This window comes from Lemur catta, chromosome 18, assembly GCF_020740605.2.
Source record: "Lemur catta isolate mLemCat1 chromosome 18, mLemCat1.pri, whole genome shotgun sequence".
Lineage (NCBI taxonomy): Eukaryota > Metazoa > Chordata > Mammalia > Primates > Lemuridae > Lemur > Lemur catta.
Genome location: NC_059145.1, coordinates 25,286,872 through 25,304,515, shown reverse-complemented (window position 1 = coordinate 25,304,515; position 17,644 = coordinate 25,286,872). Strand labels below are relative to the sequence as shown.

The following is a 17,644-nucleotide window of genomic DNA, read 5'->3' as shown; positions in this document are numbered from 1 at the left end:
AACAGGGATTTACTGTCATTTTTCTTCTGAACATTTAATTTTTTTTTACAAAGTATTATCTCGTGTTCTATTTGAGAAGTCCTGCCACATATGAATGAGGCCCTGGGTTAGATATTTAGGAAGATGAAGGTGACTGAGCTGGCTTCTGCTCTGAAGAATCTTAATGTCAGACACGATGGTTAGTATGGTAAGTGAGATAGAAACATCATATGGTGGAGTCAAGGAAGTAGCCTTTAATTTTGACTGGGAGATTGGGAACGGCCTTATGAGGAGTGGTATTTGGTTGCAGCCTTAAGAACGAAGAGGATTTTGGCGGGGGGGGGGGGGGGGTGCGGGGGGTGTGTGTGGGTGGGTGGGTGTGTGTGTGGTGGCAGGATGGGAAGTGGCGTGCTGCCTGCAAGAGGCAGGAGACGGGGATAAGGAGAAGTTTCAGGACGTGTTGGGGAAACAGAGTAGTCACATTGGATGAAGCTCTAAGGTCTCTAGGAGTGTGCAGCATGAAGCTGCCGAGGAGGTAGCTGAGGGTCCATGGGCTGAGGTTCTTATTGCTCTTTGTGAGTGGCTGCTGTGTGTCAAGTGCTACCAGTGAATTAGGTATTTTTTTTTTTTTTGAGGGAGGAGTATTTTGAATGACTTTATGTATTTGTAATATTCATCACAAAATTTGGACAGTATAAAAATTAACAAGGTAGTAATAATGTTCCTTATCCTGAGTCTCTTTGCATAGAGGTGATAACTTCTAGCAATTTAGTGTGTATGCTTCCAGACTTCCAATTATGCAAACATAAATAGTTGCACATTTTTTGAAAAGGTTGGGTTATATAGCATATATTCCATAGTTTACTTGATTAATTTAAGAAACTAATGTATGTTTCTATGCCAGTAAGTACAGATCAACCTCATCCTTTTAAAGGCTTTGTAGAAATCCATTTGGGCATAACTTAATTTATTTAACAAGGTCCTGGTGGATGGCCTTTTAGGTTGTTTCAGTTTTTTACTAATGCAAACATGCTGTAGTAAACATTCTTGTATATTCATGCACTTATTTCTGTGGGAGAAATGTTTAGAAATGAAATAATTGGATCAAAGGGCTTGATAATTTAAAATGTTCTTTTTGCTAAATTGTCTTCTAGTAGATTATAGTAATGTTTCCATTAACAGTGCCCATAACTATTTTTCATATTTTAAATGTTCTCTAATTTAGTTGGGACAGTATTTTAATTTGTTTTTATTTTATCATTAATGGTAGAGAAGCATATTTTTATATTTTTGTTGGCCATTTGTATTTTTCTTTGGGGAATTGCTTGGTCCTGTCTTTTGCTATTTTTTTTTTTATTAAGTACCTTTTTTTGGTTGATTTGTAGTGCTTTCTAAAATATAAATAGTAAATCTTTTATTATAGCCTTTGAGTGCCACCTGTGTGCTAGTGCTGGGAAAATATTGGTAAACAAAGCAGATGGAGATAGAGATCTTACAGTCTAGTTGGACAGACGTTGAACAAATGGGCAGATGCTCAATGTATAATTAAAATTTTGTTAAATGCTTGGAAACAACATGAGGATCTAAACCTGAACTGGGGATTAGGGAGCATCTGTACAGAGTCCTGATATGAGGAAGAGCAAATGAATTGGAGGAAAAGAGATCTGGTGGCAGGAAGGTGCTGAACAAAGGGCAAATCGTGGGAGTTTTGGCTGGAGGAGTTGATGGGCTCCACAACTTCCAGAGCCTAGAAGGCTGTGTTAGGATTTTGTGCTTCATCCACAGGGCTATTTCAAAGTTTGGAAAATTTATAGGCTGGAGAGTGGCAAAATGAAGTTTGCATTTTAGGAAGATGACTTGGCCATTGGCGTAGAATGAATGGCGAATGGGGAGGGAGACAAGGATGACAGAAAATGGGGGCAGCAGTTCTGCAGCCAGGAGGATGGTGGTTCAAATCACAGATTGCCACTTTGTTGTGGAGGAAACTGAGAATGTCAGGGAGGAATGTTTCCCCTGCAAAGCCATGTTAATATTGTGGCGGGTTCTTCTTAGCGGTTGTTTAGGCCAGTGGCCGGTGTTGATTTTGCTTGGTTAAATTACACAGGTGATTTTTTTTCTTTTTTGTTCCTGGAGTTGAGTAGCAATGCTTTTTTTTTTTTCTGCTGCTGTTGTTGTCCCTGCCTCCTTTTGAGAAAAAAAGGTTTTACAGCATGTAATTCTGACCTTTTCAATTCCCAGAGTAATTTCAGAGCACTAATTAGGCACTTCCTCTCTACAGCCTGCCAGCACTTTGTATGTTTATTAACTTAAGGTAGAGACATGTATTTTATCTATGTGATATTGAGGTCTATTGTGATGCTGTAGCGAGGCTTGCTGGTTATCTGGGTTAGGTCCGATTTCTTTGGATTTTGTCTAGTTTTTAGAATTTTTCAGTGTAAGTTACCATCAATCTTGAAACTAATCATTTGCCTATGAACTTTTATTGATAAATGGTTATAACAAAAATCTCAGGCTAAAGAACAAAATAATTTGATAGAGATTTTTATGATTTAGTTGGTGCTGGCTTGTATGTTTTGTACATAATTATGTACAAAACAATACTAATGTAAAATTATAGACGTTTCTTAAAGTTTTTGTTTAAATCTTAAATATGTTGTGTGGCTATATAGGTATTCTTATTCTTTAGGTTCTCTGTTAGCTGATTTTTTTTTTTCAGTCTCATGAATTTAAATGACATTTTGAGTTACAGAAGTTTGAAATCCACAGAAGCAATTAGTAACTTTTGATTCATGTTTTACTAGATAAGTAGATTGAGTCTGGTCATTTTATTCTCAGAAGATAAGAATTGTGGTGAAAGAAGGGTTAGAGAATCAATGCATGTAAAGTAGCCAACTAGATTAAAAGAGTAATTAACTTATTGATTAAAATTTAGCAGTAGATAGCAAGTACTTCTCTGAACCTTCTCCTAAGATTAAAGAGAAAATTAGAGTGAAGTGCAGCATGTTTTTAAAGAATCGAGTCATATCAGACATTCTCAGCAGGATTTTATTCTCTCTGTGTTGTGAGAAAATGAAGAGTCAGGCAAAATATTTTATTTACTTACTGAATTTTAGAGATGGGGTGTCACTGTTGCCCAGTTTGGAGTACAGTGGCTGTTCACAGGTGCAATTGTAGCATACTGCAGCCTCGAACTCCTGAGTTCAAGCGATCCTTCTGCCTCAGCTTCAGAGTAGCTGGGACTACAGGTGTGTGCCAGTGTACCTGGCTCTACTTACTGCATTTCATACAAATACTTAAACAATAAATAAGAGTATTGAAAGGGTTGGCTTTCAAAATTTCCTGCATTACTTGTGAACTTTTTCCCATGACTTAGGCCACATTTATATCCAGAAAGAAATTCCACATTATAGCTTATTCTTTCAGTACCACTTTTGGTTCTCTACTGGCACATCTCTGTGCTCTTTTGGTGACATATTTTTAGGTCATTTGCAGAATATACCTTCATGGTCTTTGAGCTTCTTTCATGTCTTTCAGGCTAATCATATAGTATGTATTCATATTTATAGTAATGTACTTTTCTAGTATAAACTAATTTTTAATAATTTACCTATAGTTAATTTTAAAATAGGCATTTTGGATTTCTCACCAGAGTATTTCATTTTCCCAGTTAACTCTTGCAGTGGTTTTATGGTGAATTGCAAGCAGATAGTATTTGCTAAGTACCAAGTTTTGTAGCACCTGAATGTTTTGTAAACTCAAAGGATAGAAACAGTCGATCCATTTGAACTTTGCCTATGTGTTTGAATAATACTGATTCTTCTTTTTCTGTGTCATGAAATGTATAGGTTTTAACAGTATATGTTTACTTTTTGAATAGATAATATACTCACTTTTCAGAATTCAAAATAGAGGAAAAATTAGCAATTAAAAAATTACTATGTAGGAAACATACTGAGTTTCCTCTTTATAGAGGTATGTCCATCTGCTTATTGTGAACTGGTTTTAATTCATGTTTTTAAATGATCCTTTAGATCTTGTGTGTTAACCTTTGATGTTGTCTTTGTGTTCATATTTTTCTGAATTTTTTTTCTTAAGGTTTTAAAATATTGTATATAAATGTCATTATAATCATGAGGTATAAAGTATTAATAGTTCTTAATCAGTTTTTACAGTGTAGCTTCTCCAAAGCAACATGATATCTCTTGAGAGGTGACTAGTTTGGGCCAGGTTTTAATTTCCTCTAGGAATTTATATCTTTGAAAAAACTCCATCTATTTACTCAGTTTAAAAATTATCAAGGAATCTTCAAATATATACAAAGTCGAGAGAATACTATCTGAATCCTTAGAGGTGTGATTCTTAAAATACAGATGTAGATTCATAAGAATCATTAGCTGTTTCAAAATGCAAGTCTCAAAAAAAAAGTCAATGAAGATTCACTACTTACTGGTTAAAAAGACAAAAATATAACATTTGGTCTGATATGAAAAGATCACCAAGATGAATGGTCGAATGCAAAAAACACAGAATAGTGCATATTATACACTATCTTTTATTTTTAAAGAAAAGGAAAATAATATATATATGTTCATATTTGCTTGCATATGTCAAAGTAACTTGAAACCAATACAACAAGAAACCAATAAAAGTGGTTACCTGAGTTACTAGGAACAGGGATGGGAAGGAGACTGAACTGTTTACCTTTCTGAAGTGTTTTTGTGTTGTTGGCTTTTTAGAAAACTTTTTTGAACCATGTGAGTACTATACTAAAAATGAATTTCAAGTGTGTTTTAAAAATAAATTCGTTTAAAAAGAAAGTTTAATATAACATTTACAATTTGAAAATGTGGCCCAATAATGGTTATTTTTCCCAGAAAATTGTTAGATTTAGGTTGAAGTTCCTTTGACTATGCTGAAGAAGTCCGTGGACTGAAAGTCATGAGAAATATGCTTTAAAGACTACCCGCCTCCAAATGGCAGAGAGCTTATTTTATTGTAACCTCTTTTTTTTCTCTCTCTCTCTTGTTTTTTAAAGGCTGGTGGGATAGCAGGTGTTTCTGTTGACTTGATATTATTTCCTCTGGATACCATTAAGACCCGGCTGCAGAGTCCCCAAGGATTTAATAAGGCTGGTGGTTTTCATGGAATATATGCTGGTGTTCCTTCTGCTGCTATTGGATCCTTTCCTAATGGTAAAAATTATATTGATTTTCTCACTGCTATAAAGCCAAGATAATGGGATTTATTTTCAGAATGGTATATGGTCTTACCCCACATCAAATTTCTTGTGTGTTATAACTTCTGAATTTTTCTATTTTTTGACTCATTATTTTTGAATCAGCTGGTGCTATAGATTCCATTCCAGTATATTTGTAATAGAAAAAAAGAGAGCAATCTTTTAGAAGTGGTTTTTGTTGTTTTAAAAATTCCTTGTTAGAATCCTTAAAATGTTATTTTAGCATTGATTGTGATTTCTTGGGGCAGTGGTTCTCAACCTTGCCTGCACATTGGAATCTCTTGGGAAGCTTTAAAAAATACTGATAACCGGTGTGTCACCCCCAGAAGCTTAATTGGTCTAGGCTTTGACTGGGTATCAGCAGTTTTTTTTTTTTTTTTTTGAGACAGAGTCTTGCTCTGTTGCCCGAGCTGGAGTGCCGTGGCATCAGCCTAGCTCACAGCAACCTCAAACTCCTGGGCTTAAGCAATCCTTCTGCCTCAGCCTCCCGAGTAGCTGGGACTACAGGCATGCGCCACCATGCCCGGCTAATTTTTTTCTATATATATTTTTAGCTGTCCAGATCATTTCTTTCTATTTTTAGTAGCGATGGGGGTCTCGCTCTTGCTCAGGCTGGTCTTGAACTCCTGACCTCGAGCGATCCACCCACCTTGGCCTCCCAGAGTGGTAGGATTACAGGCATGAGCCACCACACCTGGCCTGTATCAGCAGTTTTAATGCTTCCCAGGTGATTCTAATATGAAGCCAAGTTTGATAACTGCTTTGGAGAGTCTTGTGGAGCAGGTGAACCCAAGAGTCATTAAATATTTCTATCTTAACTAAATTACTCTCAGATGATACAGTGTTGCTCACGAACTTCCTCCTGGATACTCCCCCTCCTTTCAGTGTCTTCTGTTTTGGTTCTGAAGTCTTATCATGTGACCTATATCGCTCTAATTCTATAGTCAATATTAGCAATTTTGTTCAATCCACTTCTAGGTATAATTTTTTTCCAGAAATATTTTAGTTGCTTACTGATGGATGCTTCTACTGGCACTCAAACATGTACTAAGGCAACAAACAAAAATTCACCATACAAAAAACACACCCACAAAACCACTACTCTAGGAGATTCTCAAATTTTGGGGTATGCTGGCTTTTTTCTCAGAATAATTCATGAGAAATTCTTTCTCTTATGTCATTTAAATGTCCGATCTATGAGCACAGCTTTCACATAAAGATTTGTAGTGCAAAGAGAAAAATAGTGTTTCCATCCTTTTTTTTTTTCTTTCCTTCTTTCTCTTCCCCCAGCAATCATGGGAACAACAAACTGTTTTGGGGTTATCCTTGAACTTTCGTATGTCTTAATACTTTGAGTAATTGACTGCAACAAGTTGCCATGCCCAGCGTAGTCATAAGTGTGGGAGAGAGGCATGGGTTCCCACATTTGTCCACTTTGGAATCACTCTGGGGACCGACCCCTGTGCAGTTGAAAATCCACATATAATTTTTGACTCCCCCAACACTTAACAGCCTGCTGCAGACCAGAAGCTTTACAGATAGCATAGTTGATTAACACATATTTTGTATGTTATATGTATTATATACTGTATTTTTAAAATCAAGTAAGCTAGAGAAAAGACAGTGTTATAAGGAAAATCATAAGGAAGAGGAAACGTATTTACTATTCATTAAGTGGAAGTGGATCATCATAAAGGTCTTCATCCCTCTTGTCCTCACGTTGAGTAGACTGAGGAGGAAGAGGAGGGGTTGGTCTTGCTGTCTCGGGTGGCAGAGGTGGAGGAAGTGGAAGGAGAGGCAGGCATACTCGGTGTAGCTTTATGGACATAAATGGTCATTTCTGTCTGATTTTTTTGCTTTTTCATTTCTCTGAAAATTTTTCTGTATGGTACTAATCCTTCCACTGTTTGCTTTAGGTTCAGTGCCCGTATCATAGAAGGGTCCTTGTCATAAGAGAAGTCAAAAGCAGGCTTGAGTAATTGGAACCTTTCTGCCGGATTGTCTAATGTCAATTTGTTTTCTGGCACTGCTCTTTCTACATCTTCTTCCTTATCATCTGGCCCTGGTTTGGAAGCACTTGTCTTCATCAAGTCATCTCTGTTAATTCCTCTAGTGTGGTGTCTATTAGTTCTTGAGTTTCTCTAAAACCCATATCTTGAAACCCTTGGACCCCCCTCCCCATTTTTGCCACATCCACAATCTCTTTCAGGATTTCCTTGATTGGCTCTGTCATAAATCCTGTGATGTCAGGTGTGACACCTGGACACAGTTTTCTCCAGCAGGAAGTTACTGTTTTGGGCTTGATGGCTTTTACTGCTTTTTCAACAACAATGGCATTTTCAGTGGTGTAATCCTTCCAAACTTTCATGATATTCTCTTAATTGAGGTTTTCTTCCGTAGCATTGACAATCCTTTCCATAGAGTACTGTGTGTAATGACCCTTAAAGATCCTTATGTGACCCCCTGATCTAGAGGCTGAATTAGAGACCTTGTGTTTGGGGGCAAATAGAGGACTTTGACATCTTCAGTATTAAACTGATGGGGTTTCCGATGGCCAGGGGATTGTCTAATATCAAAAGATCTTTAAAAGGTGCAGCCCCTTACTGGCAAGGTACTTACTGACTTAAGGCAAAAAGCATTGATGAAACCAGTCTAGAAAAAGGGTTCTTGTTCTCTAGGCTTCCTTGTTGTGCAACCAAAAAGCCTGGGTTTATATCTTGTCCTTTCAAGGCTTGGGATTTAGCAGCTTTATAGATAAGGACAGTCCTGATCATAAACCCGACTGCATTTGCACAGAATTTATCTGTCCCTTCCTGCCTTAAATCCTGGTGCTTGCTTCTCTCTTCCTTATTAATACATACACTTTGTGGCATTTGTTTTTCCAGAATAGGGCACTTTTGCCTACATTAAAAACCTGTTCAGGCAGGTAATCCGTTACCCTCAATGATTTTCTTAAAGGCGACTGGGAACTTGTCTGCTGCCTCTTGGTTGGCAGAAGCTCCTTCTCCTGTTAGCTTGAGTTTTTAAAAAGGGAAATGTCTTTTTAAAATTACCAAACCATCCTTTGGTGGTATGAAATTCTCCAGCTTTAGATCCTTCACCTTCCTTTTGCTTTGAATTGTCATATAATGACTGTTTTCAAATCATATTAGAGTCTATAGGTATGCCTTTCTTACAGCAGTCCTGCACCCACGTAAAAGCTGCATTTTCAATATGAGATAAAAAGGTGTTTTGCAAAAAGGGCAAGGTTTTCATACCTGCTGGTATAGCTGCAGCGATGGCTTCATGAGTTTCCTTTTCTTTTTTTAACAATGGTCCTTAGCTTGGATTCTTTTTTCTTGGACTGGTGAGCAGCTGCAGCTGCAGACCTCAGTCTATGGTCCATATCAAGCAATACAACTTTTTTTGTGATGTCATCTTTTCTCTGCTTGTGGGGAACACTTCCAGCATCACTAGTGGCATTTCGTAGGGGTACCATGGTGTTGTTCAAAGTTTATGGTAGTGCACTAATTTTTCATAACGCTATGAAAAGTATGTGAGAACTGTGAGAGATTCCTTTGTCCTGTGATACTCTACTTACTGCAAAGACAAACTGTTCACCTGGAGATGATTAGGCACACAGTGTACCAAGTGGATACTTGCAACACTTGTAACAGTTGTTACTGCGGTAGCAACAGGAGATGGCTGCAAAATTATTATGTTAGTATAATGTGTACTACAGGTAATTTTATGCAGTTATGTAATACTGCATTTTTACATTTGTATATATTTCTCTGGACTGTTAATGGTGCCATGTGTTTGTGTAAGTTTTGATAAATTTTAACTTTTAATTTGCGTATATTTTATGGTAGTAAATAAAATAGACTAGTATCTGTGCTAATAGATGGTAGTAATAATAAAATAGTATTTATGGTAGTAATAAAATAGACTAGTATCTATTTTTTGCTTTCATGGCATAATTTTAAATTAATTTTTACAACATTTCTAGGCTACATATTTCATCTTTGAGCTTTTTCAAATTGTTGCAGATCTCAAAAAAAAATTTCAACGTATCTATTGGGAAAACAACCCGAGTACAAGTGGGCCTGCACAGTTCAAGCCCATATTGTTTAAGGGTCAACCATACCGATGTCTGTGGCCCACCCACTGGAGATTGTGATTTAATTGGTCTGAGATGTAGCCTGGGTGTTGGAGGTTTTTAAAAAAAAAAATCCCAAGGTGATTCTAATATGCAGACAGGTTTGAGAATCTCTGAACCTAGGGACTTGCAAAGAAGTATGTCACTAAGTTTCTATCTTTTGGTCACCAGTTTTTGTGGTGTCTCCTTCATTTAGACTCATTGCTCTAAGATCTTTTTCTCTTACATATTGTGCATAAGGATTACTGTGGGTAGGTGTGATATTAATCGTAGTGTGTAGGGTATAGAATTTTTTGTGAATGTGCTCTGTAGGGGCGAGGGGTTGGGGTGGACAGGATTGAAGAGTAAAAGAGAAGACCTGCATTTAGGAGCCTTACTCCCTGTTTAGAAGGGAATGTCGAGAAAGTATAGGGTTTTTTGTTTGTTTTCTTTTTTAAGTGCTAGAAGAGACTGTAGGTATCAGGTAGCCCAGAACCTCTTCTTTGCTTTAACTTGCTCAGATGTGTCCTTGGAACCTTACTGTGTGCCAACATTTTCAGTTATGTAGAGACCTTCTTGGATGCCACCTAGGGATCAGGGAGAGGTTTGGAACTTATATTTTTAAAGGAGTTTGTACATCACAAAAGTAGCCATAAAGTCAGACAAGGGTGAGTGGTAACCATAAAGGAAGGAAGTTGAGCACTTTCTCTATTTATCCCGGAGGGGGTGGTGTGGGTTGGAGGAGGTGGGATGTGGAGTGGCAGAACTTACAGCTGAATCCTGTGTAGAGATAGGGCTGCACATTTAACGAGTAGGCCAGAGTGGGAAAAGCTATATGAAGAACCACAAGTGGGAATAGACCTGGGTTCACTGTATAAAACCACTGGAACTGGTCATTACTCATCTGTGGACAACGTGCCTACTCATTTGACCTGGTGCAGATTTGTTAGCAGCCTGAGGATCCTTTGCAAGCTTGTTGATTTTGGAGAACTAATTTTCACTATCAAGCTGTTTTCCTGAGTGTTTCAGGCTTTACTGTGACATGTTCAAATGTCCTTCAAGAGATGGATTTGTCACTCCTTTATCTTTTGTGCCTTACCTTTTATGGAACTGATAAACATCTTTTGATTAACAGTACACAGCAAGTTTTAAAGCCCTCCTGTGCAATTGTGATTAGTTCATGGTGACAGGGGTACCTTTTTAGAGATTTTGATTTCCAGTTTTAATTAAATGGTTGATTGTTTCCTTGATATAAAAGTGAATTGATGTAGTAAATAGTAGCCATGCTTATTTTGAGTAACCAGCAATAAAACATCATAGAATCATTTTATTTAAGGTATGTGTTTGCAACTTTAACGGGTCTATAAATCAGTGTAGCTGATTGTTTTATGACCATATGTGATGATATTTTGAATCATAGAAACCCATATCCTTTTCTGAAGTTGATTTAAAAAATGTTAATTTGTCAATACAACGTGGTAAATGCTAGGTTAGCTGTTAGGCTCCTTCAGGGTAGGCATTATATTTTCTGCATTTTTGTAAGTCCAGGATCAGACATACAATAACATGGCCTTAGTAAATTCTGAAAGAGTGAGGGTGGAAGAAAAGGTATATGTTTAACTGTCATCTTTATCTGTTATATCATAGTTTAATAATTATTGTCATACTTTCATGAGAAATGTATTTCTTAACAGTTTCAGTGTATATTTAAACTTCGTGAAAGACTGGCTTGTTTTAAATTTCAGCTGCTGCATTTTTTATCACCTACGAATATGTGAAATGGTTTTTGCATACGGATTCCTCTTCATATTTGAGGCCTATGAAGCATATGTTGGCTGCCTCTGCTGGAGAAGTGGTAAGTAACAAGTTATATGTATAAAATACTTCAGATATGCAAATCATGCATATATTTTCAGTTGAGATATTACTTCATTTCCTTTTTAAAAAACAATTTTTAAAATTATGAAAGTCATAAATCCCAATAAATGTAAATGGATTAAACATGACAGTTAAAAGAGTCTTAGATAGGATGGAAAAAAAATCTAGCCACGTGCTATTTACAAGAGACAGATATAAAACGTAATTACACAGAAAGAATGCAATCAAAGAGATGGAAGAGAATATCTGTGCAAATTGTGATGGCTTTGTATATTGTGTCAGCATAACTGAGCTGAAACTACTTTTCCCGGAATTCCCTTTCCAGGATAGTTTCAGGTTCCATGAGCCACAAGAGAAATTTGCACACAATTTGAAAGGTGCAAGTGAAGCAGCGGTTGTGTTTGTGCTCAGAAGGTTGGTGTAGGGTCAAGCACTGCTGTGGCTCGCACACCCTGTCACTGATCTCTGCTGGCTCACGGTGTTGGCCTCTGGCTTACACCTCTCCAGCTCCCACTGGATCTTCTCCTTCAGCCTCTTCAAATTCTACATCAGGTGTATAAGCTCTGTGATGACGGGTGCCAGTTTATACGACAGTTTCTCTCTCACAGCCTAATGAGAAATAAATGTGAGTTCCACTTTGTCTTTGCTCTTCTCCACTTCACATCCATCTCTCTTTCCCTATTGCCTGCCCTTTGATTTCTGTCCCAAAGCTAGATGCAGAAGCAGCAGTTCTACGTAAACTGCTTAGTCAGCTCCCATAATTGCTGGTCGTATCTCCATAATCTTTATTCTTATCACTCATAGTAGTTTTGCTTCTCTGATGAAACCCTAACTGAGAGAGAAATACTAACTGAAATAGAGTTGGTGGAATAATGTTAATATTGGGTGAAAAAGACTTAAGGCAAAAAACAGAGAGATAAGTGTGTAATGATAAAGGAATAGTTTCTTTGGGAGATGTAACAAGCCTGAACCTGTACTGAATAACATAGTCTCAAAACATATAAAGCAAAAACTGACAGAATTATAGGGAGAAATGAGCAAAACTATAGTCTTAGTTGGAGATGTTCACATCTGTCTCTCAAAGCATTAAGACCAGGCAGGCATAAACTTACTAAGGCCATAGATGGTTTGACTGACACAGTAGCAAGATTGGTCGAATGCTGCGGTCCCCAACCCCTGGGCTGCAGATCAGTACCCATCTGTGGCCTGTTAGGAGCTGTGCCACACAGCAGGAGGTGAGTGGTGGGTGAGCAAGCGAAGCTTCATCTGTGTTTACAGCTGCTCCCCATTGCTTGCATCACCGCCTGCTCCACCTCTTGTCACATCAGCGGCGGCATTAGTTGCAGGAAAATAAGCTCAGGGCTCTCGCTGATTCTGCATTATGGTGAGTTGTATAATTATTTCATTATATATTACACTGTAATGATAGAAATAAAGTGCACGATAAATGTAATGTGCTTGAATCATCCCTAACCCCTGCCCCCCTTACTCTGGCTGTGGAAAAATTGTCTTCCATGAAATTGCCCCTGCTGGGAAAAAGCCAGACTGTTTTACAAAGTGGCTCCACTATGTTACATTCCCACCTGCAAGATATAAGGGTTCCCATTTCTCCATACTCTCGTCACCATTTGTTATTATCTTTTTAATTATAACTGTCTAGTAACTGTTCATTGGTAGATTATTGTGGATTTGATTGCATTTTCCTGATAGCGGATTCAAGCATCTTTTCCTGCGCTTATTGGCCATTTGCATATCTTCTTTGGAGAAATATTCAGATCCTTTGCTTCTTTTTAAATTGCATTATTTTTTTGTTATTGAATTTTTGTATGGGAGTTCTCCATATATGCTAGTTTGTTGAGTGATTTTTTTTTTTAAATCATAAAGGGGTGTTGAATTTTGTCAGATGCTTTTTCTGTATTTCTGAGATTATCATGTAGTTTTGTCTTTTATTTTGGTGTATTCTGTTGATTGATTTTCACATGTTAACCCATCTTTGCATTTTGGGGATAAATCCCATTTGGTCATGGTATACAGTAATTTTTATATATTGCTAGATTTGGTTTGCTAATATTTTGTTGAGGACTTTTGCATCTGTATGCATAACAGACAATGGTTTGTAGTTTTCTTGTGATGTCTTTTGCTGGTTTTGGTATCAAGATAATACTGGCCTCGTAGAAAGAGTTAGAAAATGTTAAGAAGCTAATTTTGCCAGGTGCAGTGGCTTGTGCCTGTAATCCCAGCTACTTGGGAGGGTGAGGTGGGAGGATTGCTTGAGGACAGGAGTTCACAACCAGCCTGGGCAAGAGCTAGACCCCACCTCTACAAAAAATAGAAAAATCAGCTGGACGTGGTGGCATGCACCTATAGTCCCAGCTACTCAGGAGGCTGAGGCAGGGGGATTGCTTAAGCCCAGGAGTTTGAGGTTGCAGTGAGCTATGATGACGCCACTGTACTCTGGTCCAGGCATCAGAGTGAGACTCTGTCTCAAAAAAAAAAAAAAAAAAAAAAAACCAAAAGAAAAGAAAAAAATTAGATGGCCCATGTCTGTAGTCCCAGCTAGTCATGAGGCTGAGGCAGGAGGATCACTTGAGCCCAGGAGTTTGAGGCTGCAGTTAGCCTTGATTGAGCCCTGCACTGCAGCCTGGATGACAGATGAGACCTTGTTTCTAAAAATATAAATAAATAAGCTAATTTCTTTAAAAGTTATTTTAAAGAAATACAGTCAAATCATTTTGGTTGATGAAAACCTATCACGTTATATCTGGAAAATCCAGGAGATGGGGAATTATGGAGGCAATAGTATTAGTTCTAAAGAAAAAGTCTCTCCCTATTCATGTGATAATTTGAATGATTGAGGTTATGATGTTTGACATGGAAAAAAGATGACTTGCGGTCCTTTTTGGTATTTTTTTCATTTCATCTGTCATTTATTCATTTCTATGTATCTGGGCTACGTATATCTTTATACTTTCCCATTACTGTAAAATGAATTTCTTGATATAAGAAATCAGTTGTGTGGTTCCTTGAAGAGCATGTCCAAAGAAATTAGCTTGAGGAATATTATACACTGAGGGTTCTTTTTTTAATAAAACTTTCTTTTGATATTGGTTTAAAAACAGTTTTGCAGAGCACAGGTTAACTCTGGATTCTAAAAAAAATTGCTTTCACTATTTACTGAAGTTATAAAACTGATGGGATTAGCAATATAGTAATTTCTGAGTAGCAAATAACAAAGTAGTAGTTCCTTTTATGAGCTGGAGACCCCTTTAGGAATCTAGTGAAACTATGGCTCTCTCTCCAGTAAAGTGAACATATGAACATTTTGCATATAGTTTCTCCATTGCTAGAGTTATACCTGAAAATTTGCTTAAACTTTACCTTACTACTTATTTATTTACTGGAGGTTTTAATTAATTATTTTTTGCATTTATTTATTTATGCATTAATTAATTAATTATTAGAGACAGAGTCTTATTCTGTCACCCAGGCTGGAGTACGGTGGCACAATCATAGCTCACTGTAACCGTGAACTCCTGGGCTCAAGCAATCCTCCTGCCTCAGCCTCCTGAGTAGCTAGGACTACAGGCATGGTAATTATTTTTCGTAGAGATGGGATCTCACTGTATTGCCCAGGCTGATCTTGAGCTCTTGGCCTCAAATAATCCTCCTGCCTTGGCCTCCCAAAGCGCTGGGATTGTAGTCATGAGCCACCAAGACTGGCTAACCTGTACTTTAAAAGCAACTTATGCTTAATTACAAAAAGATATTTTAATGTCCTATCCTAGGTTTAAATTATTTTTGATGATTAGGTTCTGACATTAGAGCCTCATGACATGCAATTGTTTTTGAGTATGCACACTCAGAAGAATAACATTGTTTGTGAAGGTTTCCCTGTCTTGGGTTGTGAAAATTCTGTCCTTGTGACAGATTGCTGTTGCCTCTTTTTATAATTGCATTTGCATTGATTAGATTTGAATATATTTTTATGAATTCAGTATTTGGTTTACATTTCTCTCTCTTTTTACACCCATTGATTGGCTAAACACATTTACATTTTTTAATATGTTGCTGAGAACAAGCAGCAAGTAAAGAACTTGGCCACTTATTTCGTTTCACATGAGGCCACCTGGCCTGAAAGCTAGTTTGCCATGTTGAAGAGCATGCTTTCTTCAGTTTATAAACTTTCTGCCTCTTAGACTTACCAAGCAAATATAAAGTGATATAATAGGGGAAGGTAGTACTTGTTAGGTTCTTCATGATCAGGATACATCTTTTCATTTGTAGAAAATACTCTGTGTCCTAATGCTTCTAATATCTATAACTAATATTTTTTAAAAATTGGAGCCTTTTTAATATAATATTCTGCGTGTGGACTCCTGGGCATTGGAGGTGGGGCAGGTCTACTTTAGAATTGGGAAACAAGTATCTGTAAGACTGGAGATACACAGTTCTAGGACATTCTTATCCCTGTTCTGTCTCTTAGGAATAAGAATGTTGTGTGGTCCCTGAGGTAGTAAGGCCTAATGTCAAACACCTGTTTGTGGTTTCTATGATTCCTGGAGAACCTTACGAGGAGATTTGATCAGCAGCGGGTACATAGATTGAGGACTTCACACATGAAATATTTCTTGATGTTGATTTTTAATTGATTTTAAATTCAGTTATGGTTTAGTATGCTGAAAAGTTTGCCAAATTTAGGAAGTTTTTGGAAGTATTGGTTCTGATGCTCTAATAATCTTTGAACTTTCTTAAAAAACTTCCTGAAACCATTCAGTATCAATTTCCTGAGTAAATGCTTGAGAAATACACATATTCTCTCCTTTCTGTTATAGTAACTTGTTTCAGTTTCTTAGAGCGTAAACTTTTGGTTTGGAATTCCTACAAGTACAGTTGCTAAAAATAAGAGAAAGAAATAGGTGAATTTTGGGGAAATAAGTTTTTGTATATAAAATAAAAAGGAGTAGGAAACAAAAACATTTATAAAAAGGAATAGAAAACAAAAACATTTATAGCTGTCAGTGGTCAGAAAGGTACCCAGAGATAATTAGAAATAGTTTAGTGCAGTCATCATTCTGTAACATATTTGCTCTGATGTAAGATTGTTATGTTACAGACTGATTCCTTAGAAACAATAACATATTTGTTGGTATTGAATATATGCACGCTTGCTTTGTTGTAGTGACTATGAAAGAAAATTAGAAACAAAAGAATACTACCAAAATAATAACCATTCCCTGTAGCAGCAACTTGATTAAAACTTAATGATGAATCAATAAAACTATAATTACAACTTTCTACCTTATGTTTGCAATTTGGAATACAGTAAAATCGATCAAATAAGATTTAATATGTAGCAACAGCAAGAAGATTCCCATTTGTGCCATTTTTATTAGTAAGTTTGCCGTGCCAAATCTCTAAATCCCTATCTCAATTATTTTACAGTTCAGTTTTCATCACACACAGAAAAAGCTCTGTGAGAAATAGAATCTGTAATTAGATCAAAGGTTGGGGCAGGTTTACTTTAATACTGCAGATGCTATAACACAGTAGTAGTGATTTTTTTTTTATGGTTTTAAGATTTGACTTTTGTTGTGTCTTATCCTACTTCTGGCCTAGTTCATGTTGTCAGAAATGGAAGAATATTGAAATTTCTTTGCAGCTAAAAGCAGCCACTGTGAATTTAATGTCTGTATTAGGGTGACATGTAGATGTCCTCACACACATAGGCGCTGGTAGATTGTCCTTTTAAAGTGTCCTTTTGAATCTCGTTCTCACTTGAGATTGAGAAAGCTAGGAAATAAATTATGTCAAGTTTTGTAAAAAAGGCTTCTCTGATGGCCTCTAAACAGTACTTCTCCAAGTGTGGTCCGAGGAGCACCCACCTACTTTAGAATCAATTGCTTAGGCAGCTGGTTACAAATGAAGATTTTTGGAAATGGCACCAGGGGCCCTGTATTTTAAATATGATTTCTAGATGATTCCGCAACTCACTGATATTTAAGTACTACTAATCTGGCTTATAAGAAATCTTAATTTACACCCTAGTAGTAAATATTAATACGTTTGGTGAATTGGCTTGCAGTCTCCTACGTAAGAATATTTTAGTAGGTGCAAAACACTGGGAGTACCACATGCAGATCAAACATGTCATTCCTTTTGTTCTCAGAATGACGTATTTCACACCGACTAAAAAGCGTAGTTTAATAAACTTGTTATTTTAGAGGGTGACAGTAGACTCAGACATGTAGATTTTATTGAAGTTAGAGTGTTACACCCTCACTGAAGTTTTCTCCCAGGCCCAGGCTGTTGTAGAGCCTTGTAGGTGAAATCAGCTTGTGTTAAGGTTCAGCTCCTCTAGAAACTAACAAGGTCCGTGGGCTCTCCATTGCAGCAGTCAGTCACTGCACTGCAGTCCATGGGTGGGAGCGTCTCTT

General features: G+C 37.1%; 1 protein-coding gene across 1 annotated transcript in view; it reads left to right on the top strand.

Moving 5' to 3' along the window:
- Window positions 1-17,644, top strand: part of SLC25A26 (solute carrier family 25 member 26) — a 128,550-nt gene that overhangs the window by 7,294 nt on the left and 103,612 nt on the right. Inside the window, exons 2-3 of the mRNA XM_045530959.1 lie at window positions 5,015-5,171; window positions 11,078-11,187. Coding sequence (XP_045386915.1) covers window positions 5,015-5,171; window positions 11,078-11,187 — 267 coding nt within the window. The remainder of the gene's footprint in view (window positions 1-5,014; window positions 5,172-11,077; window positions 11,188-17,644) is intronic.